This window comes from Mixophyes fleayi, chromosome 10 (assembly GCF_038048845.1).
Source record: "Mixophyes fleayi isolate aMixFle1 chromosome 10, aMixFle1.hap1, whole genome shotgun sequence".
Classification (NCBI taxonomy): Eukaryota; Metazoa; Chordata; class Amphibia; order Anura; family Limnodynastidae; genus Mixophyes; species Mixophyes fleayi.
In genome coordinates, this window is record NC_134411.1 from 40,474,102 (window position 1) to 40,481,453 (window position 7,352).

The 7,352-nt window shown below is 44.4% G+C and overlaps 1 protein-coding gene across 1 annotated transcript; it reads left to right on the forward strand.

The window, feature by feature from the left end:
• The first annotated feature begins 419 nt into the window (after positions 1-419).
• TMEM9B (TMEM9 domain family member B) lies at positions 420-7,145 on the forward strand. Its single transcript, XM_075188523.1, has 5 exons — positions 420-647; positions 1,223-1,314; positions 2,049-2,157; positions 4,092-4,229; positions 5,598-7,145. Exons 1-5 carry the CDS (start codon positions 435-437, stop codon positions 5,751-5,753), a joined length of 708 nt encoding a protein of 235 aa, XP_075044624.1. The 5' UTR covers positions 420-434; the 3' UTR covers positions 5,754-7,145.
• Positions 7,146-7,352: the final 207 nt, after the last annotated feature.

Consider the following 7,352-nt stretch of genomic DNA (forward strand, 5'->3'; position numbering starts at 1 on the left):
TGTGGAGTTTGTATGTTCTCCCCATGTTTAGGTGGGTGTCCTCCAGGTGCTCCGGTTTCCTCCCACACTTCAAAAACATACTGGTAGGTTAATTGGATGCTATCAATTGATCCTAGTCTGTGTGTGTGTATGTTGGGGAATTTAGACTGTAAGCTCCAATAGGGCAGGGACTGATATGAGTTCTCTGTACAGTGCTGCGGAATTAGTGGCGCTATATAAATACCTGATGATGATGATGATGATAAATAAAGGTTATAATAATGCCCCCTGAGGGGTACCACCCTGTATCTCCCATCTTACCACATGCCCCAGAGGGGTAACAGGGATTGAAATCCATCAGTTTCCCCATCATTGACCCTGAGCTGCCTGCAGAGTCAAGGACTGACCAGCAGGGGGCAGACGTGGTGACTCTCACAGTCCCGGGAGCGGAACTAATGTTCGTGTCTCCGGTACCGGGGGGAAGGGGATACGAGCAGCGCAATCACCCGGAAGTGGGGCAGTGTCGGTTGTTGTGCAGTCAGCTGACTGGAGACTCGGTGTTATCCCGTCATTCTTTGGTGATGGCTGCGCTCCGGGGTCTGTGGTTCCCGGTATACACGGCGCTGACCTACCTGCTGCTCGTCTCAGTGCGGGGCTCGGAGGACCAGGTGAGACCCCCCCCCCCCCATATACACAGCGCTGCCCCCCCCCTCCTCATATACACAGTGCTGCCCCCCGCCTCATATACACAGCGCTGCCCCCCCCCTCCTCATATACACAGCGCTGCCCCCCCTCCTCATATACACAGCGCTGCCCCCCCTCCTCATATACACAGCGCTGCCCCCCCCCCTCCTCATATACACAGCGCTGCCCCCCCCTCCTCATATACACAGCGCTGCCCCCCCCCCACATATACACAGCGCTGCCCCCCCCCCTATATACTTGTGACTAAATATATTAAATTATAACCACCCAAAACTGAGTATCCTTAACTACACCCTGATCCCCAAGGCTTACACTTGCCCAGGGTCCCCTCCATCACTGAGACACCAGGACTGCTGGTGTGCACTGTGCACTAAGAGTAATTGCTAATGAGGGTTATGACAATCACCATCCTGTTACATACTGGCTGTGATAAGGAGTTCCCACCTATACTGGTCACTAATCAGCCCTCAGTACTGAACCTCATCTCTTCCCTGCAACAGAATCTTTTTTCAATAATTGTTTTCAATCTGTTTTTCAGAACTCTGAGGACATCCGGTGTAAGTGTATCTGCCCTCCCTATAGGGATAAGCCCGGGAACATATTCATCAGGAACGTGACACAGAAGGACTGGTGAGTGGCTGCGATGTGTGTGGCTCAGGTTTATGTCACTGAATGGACCTTACGTATATGGAAACGTGGTTTAGGAACATTTAAATAATCACATAATAACAACCATAAAGAGTTTATGACTGAGAGAGGATTTGTAAGACGTGGAGGGGAGGTGAGAGCACAAGAATTATAGACATCACTATCGGTTATTACTGACCATATAATATTGTGACCAAGTATCAAGTCATTGAGGCTGAGAATAAACTACAGTGATAACAACTGCAGCTCCACAATGTACGGACCATAATATCACCACTAATAACTGTTCTCTTGGTGCAGAAATGTTTAATATAAATAATATACTGTTCTGTCCCTTTATGACAGAACTACTTTAATAATTCGTCATATTTCAAACAAAAATAAATAAATGGGGCATTATTTGCCACAAAGATTGGGTGTAACAGGAAGTGCCCTGCCCATAGTATTTCTATAGCACTGACCTATTCCATTGCGCTGTACAATCAGGGAACCAAACTGAGCATGCCAGGATAAGAGTGCAGGAACATATATGGAAACAGAAGAGTACTGATCCCCAGAGCTTACAATCCAAAGCAGATCTAGGAAAAGGCTCACAGCGCTTATTGTACTGGGCATGTAAATAATACCACATGACACACGATTTAGTGTGATCACGCCTGGATACTGATGATGTATGATCCTATACGGTAACATGTGACTGCTCTCTCCCCGTCCAGCGACTGCCTCCATGTGGTGAATCCTATGCCAGTGCCGGGTGCAGACGTCGAGGCGTACTGCCTGCGCTGCGAGTGCAAATATGAAGAGAGGAGCTCCGTCACCATCAAGGTCAGTGATAGCTCCTGTATCTCCTCGGGTGCTGAGCACAATCATAAGTAAAATATAATATAAATACGGAGGGTTATAGGCCCAGCAATGACTGCACATGCCCAGGAAGAGCAAGTTTATGGCTTGTATTATTCTGCACACAGCCTATTTTAGGCAGCACGGTGGCTCAGTGGTTAGCACTTCTGCCTTGCAGCGCTGGGGTCATGAGTTCAATTCCCAACCATGGCCTTATCTGTGTGGAGTTTGTATGTTCTCCCCGTGTTTGCGTGGGTTTCCTCCGGGTGCTCCGGTTTCCTCCTCTCTCCCCTTCCCCCAATGGGACAGGGACTGATGTGAATGAGTTCTCTGTACAGCGCTGCGGAATCAGTGGCGCTATATAAATAAATGGTGATGATGATTTTATGGACAGTTCTGAAAACTGGTGCACAGGCAACTTAAAATCAGCAGCCAATCGGATGCTGACAATTAGAATCTGGTTGCTGTTGGTTACAGCACCTTTCTGCACAATAACCTGGTTACTAGCGCTTGTACCTCACAGTATTATTCATTCTGTGTGAAGTTGAATATATATCACTGATGAGGAATCAGAATTCTAGAACAGAAATTATTTTGTTTACTTTAAATAAGTGACAGCACAGGGAATTAAAGGGTCTGTGTACCTTCAGGCAATTTTATACATATTGACCTGCCCTCACCCTCTTGCTACTTTTATTAAATAAAATGCTTTATCTCTCTGGTGTTCCTCTGTTTTTCATCAAAGCCTTTCTACCCGATGTGAACTGGGGGGGGGTCTTGTGCAAGTTCCGCTAGAAGAAGGGTTATTCTGATCTCCTTGCAGAGAGCATCACTCGAGCATGTGGTGAGGGAGCCCACCCACAAAGACGCAATATTAGACTTAATACAAATGGTGACAGAATATCTGATGTAAATGTGGGTTAGAATCTAGGATCCAGTGATCATCAAGCAGTATGGTTTAGTATAAAGACAGATGTCGACTCATACCACACAAAAACAAAGGTGTTAGATTTTAGGAAGGCTGACATTGTAGAGATGGGAAAATGTGGCAGAGTGGAGGAACTTGAAAGGAGTGCAGGAGAGGTGGGAAAAATTAAAAAGTGCAATACTTAAAGGAACAGACCTTTGTATCAAAAGGGTTAGGAAAAAGCCAAAGGAAAAGGAAGCCAGTGTGGTTTGCAAAAGAAGTAGCAAGTTTGTGAAAGCAAAATGGATGGCCTTTAGGAAATATAAGCAGACTCAGAATAATGAAGACAAAGAGATGTATTTTGTTAGACAGAAGGAGGCTAAGAAGATGATCAGATGTGCACAAGGCACAAGCTGAAGAGAATATGGCCCAGTCAGCAGGTAACTACTTTACCTACTGGAGACGATTGTATTAAACACAGGACTGACCTGTGTCATCTTCACGGTTAATGAACATAGTAAAGTCTGACTGGATGATATTAAGACTTTGTGAAAACGTGAATGGAAACCAGGAAACTAAAGAAATTTATTTGTTAAAAGTCGCTGGAGGACGTGTACCAACCAGTGATCGAATGCATCTAACCCTATCATTTTTATTTCACTTTGTACAGTAAGGAATGAATATATAATATTTTCTCATTGCAGGATGTTACCTAGTTTCTCAGATGGGGCTAGTAAGTCGGCTCGTAGAGCTCACCATTTAGAACAGTTCCATTGTTTACCTTCTTATCCCTGTAATCCTGTCCTAACTGAGACAGAAGATGAGGCAGAGAGGTGGTGTAGAGGCATCAGACATAGCTCCTGAGAGCACGGTCACATATTCACCTGCGCTGTTTTGTAGTTACTTTACCGTTGAAGTTGTGTGATTGTGGAACACCTGGAAAGCTCAGGTCTGACCATGGTCAGGGGGCCACGGATGTGACCTTCAGTCTGTATGTCCTCTGTCCCCGCAGGTAACCATCATCATCTACTTGTCCATCCTGGGCCTCCTCCTCCTGTACATGGTGTATCTGACGCTGGTGGAGCCCATGCTGAAGAGACGTCTGTTCGGTCACTCACAGCTTATACAGAATGATGACGATGTTGTTGGAGTAAGTGTAACCGTGTGATACAGTAACTGCTCCACCTACAGGGGGCCCCCTTCCAGATTGTTACATGTCTTCCGAAAGCGGATCAATCATCTAAACTAAATTAAATCCGCAGTAAAACTCTTTATATAATACTTTGTTGGTCTCTACCTATAATACGGACACATTGCTTTGTATTCTTACCAGATACCGTTCTGCACCATCACCGAGGGTCTCCTCTTACAGCCTAGTAGCCCCCACTTCCCCATCGCATTTATCCCCATAAAGCTATGATTTTATCCTATGACAATTTTGCAGGTGAATAATAAAAGCTGATTCTTACAGACTGAGGGAGATCTCAGCTCCCGTGTAATAATTTAGTCTTGTAGCTCTTGGCTTAGCTTTTTTTCCTGTTAATGAACTCTTAATAGGTTAATACAAACAAGTTACAACCACCCCGGTCACCGAAAACAATAGTCCCTGTGTACAAAGCAGCGTGGACGTGTTTACTGTGATGATAGCAACACTGGGTTTAGTAGGCTCTGTGGATTAATATAATAACCAGGTAACCCGATCTGTCCACCTGGAACTTAGCGGCTGAGTGTTGTATAAACATTTACTGTGACCGTGGAAGGATCATGGTGATAATCTCGGCACTTGTTGTAAAGTGGTTTTGTTTAATTAGCTGCAAGATAAGTGTAATAACTGGATAGCAAGAGGGATGCAGAGAAATTAGACACAGATAGTGCAGTGTCATGTCTGTTCCTGCCCAGTAGGAGTCAGTAGAGAAGCTGTTAGGAAGGCAGCTAAAGACAGTAAGAACCTTCACCAACAACTATCTTTAAATCAAACATTGTCCGAAGATCTGCTATAAAGTGATACAAGATAGAGACTCACCGTCGCTCGGCACCAGGTAATAGAATGAGCAGATAGCATACTGATCAGGTTAAGTATGGACACATATATATATATATATATATATATATATATATATATATATATATATATATATATATATATATATATATATATATATATTTTACATCAGTTGTGTTCTATATTAATGGTATTACTTGTTATTTCATCTAAGTAACACCCGGCCGTTTCCCTGTAATGATTTACAGATGATCTCATTAGAGTTAGAGATCTGGGCTCTGTGCCCGGATTAGACACCCTGATACAATGATGTGAACGATGGGTGTGATCCGTTCAGAACTTTCTCCCTGTTTACACAAACTCTGCTGTCACCTGCCAGGTGCTCGGGGAGCGGCCGGGGGCTTCCCAAATGTATTTTCTATTAATGTCTCTTTATTCAGAATGATCATTATAATTATTACTGACGTTGAAACCTCGCCAGCGTTTTCCTGCTCATGTTAAGTGTTTCTCCCTCAGGATCATCAACCTTTCGCCAACGCCCACGAAGTTCTGGCACGTTCCCGAAGCCGCGCTAATGTATTAAACAAAGTGGAGTACGCCCAGCAGCGCTGGAAGCTACAGGTGCAAGAACAGCGCAAGTCCGTGTTCGACCGCCATGTTGTCCTGAGCTAAGCGGAGCGGCGGCAGCTGGTAGAGGGAGACGCTGTAGTTACGATTCTGTCTTCCCGGGGCCTGTACAGAACTCAGTACTAACGTGTCTCCACTCGGACAGGAACCCTATTAAGCCGATTCTCGGGTGGAGAGGAGCTGGATGTTTCTAATAAAATGATTAATATATTTCTTCCTCCTCCGGATGTAATCCTGTGTTTATAGTTCCTGCATCCATTGATTTTTTTTTTATCTCAGTCTCTGTTCACGTGGTTCTTATATGTTCATTAATTAAGAAAGGTTAATTGAAGGACCTGACATTCGTTTGTAGCTCTGGCATTTGTTAAGTGTCTGCTGGGCCGATCCTGCGGATTCCTTGCATGCCGGATCCGTTCTCGTTGCTGGTTGGCTGATTACCGAGATAATGTGATGAATCTACAACAGCCGTAGCTTCAGCTTTCCACAGTTTTCTATAATAAACGTCACCGGTGCTGTGAGAAGTGTGTAACGTTACTGCTTGCACTATACTGCCTGACCGCCCATGTTCCCCAATCTATGTAGGGTGTAGTGGGTCCTATACTGGAATGTTTAACCATGTTACAACAAGAGGTAATGTTAACGCAGGAATTTCAATGCTGCTTCTGATATCGGATGCCAAAACAGTAATGTCACTGTCACCAGTTATAAGTCTATAATGCACTGTAGGATATCACTGTATTAATGCCAGTTGTGTGTTTGTAATTGTGCATAAATTATATTTGTAATTGTGCATAAATTATATTAACAACACCTGTGGTTCTCCAGGTGTTTTGAAACTACAAGTCCCAGCATACTATGCCAGCTATTGGCTGGCAAAGCATGGTGTGTAGTTTACATGATTAACCAGATGTTATGTACTGGAGTTTATACATTAATGTCCTTTGTATCTGATGTAATTATACTGTACAATACAATAGTATGGCTAAAGCACCTGGGGCAGTTACCGTGAACCATGATTCTATCCTCTGGCTGGGTGGGAGGCGAGGCACATTCATACTTCATAGCATTTCCAAATGGAACATTGGGGCTAGTTAGGCCACACCCACTCTACATGCCACACCCATTTCACACAAGGCCACACCCCTCTCCCCATAGGCAACGCCTTCTATGACCTCTGACATCTGATCTGCTGGGAGTTGATCACATGGTCACTTTGTAGAGCGCTCACTAATTGCCCATTTGGTAATGGGGGCTGGTGGGGCTGAACACACAGACACCGGTATACCTCTAGTCTTTGTTGCTATAGAGAATATATTGTGATACCACAGGATGTGTATAGTACTTGTCATCTTCCTCTTCTGCGACAAACTGTTTTGTAGCTGAAGTTCTGGCGCTTCAGAATTTTGTATGTGACTGAATAAAATCTGGTGAACTGAACGTTTTTTTTATGACTGGATTGTTCTGTGATGTTGGTTGTACTGAAGTGATGTTGTGTTGTATGGACAATTAACGTCTAGTTCTCTGTTCTATATTATTGCCATTTCCGTGCATTATCCTTTAGTGGGTTTACAGACAGGAAGCGTGATCTTCGTAATATAAATCGTTCCCCCATCATCACTGGCAGAGCATGCTGGGAGTCTGGTC

Bases quoted from the DNA above. Each gene is read 5' to 3' on its own strand.
- TMEM9B (XM_075188523.1), top strand. From the start codon at position 435: ATGTTCGTGTCTCCGGTACCGGGGGGAAGGGGATACGAGCAGCGCAAT. The intron at 648-1,222 runs GTGAGACCCCCC...TCTGTTTTTCAG, and splicing joins TGCGGGGCTCGGAGGACCAG to AACTCTGAGGACATCCGGTG. The intron at 4,230-5,597 runs GTAAGTGTAACC...TTTCTCCCTCAG, and splicing joins ATGATGACGATGTTGTTGGA to GATCATCAACCTTTCGCCAA.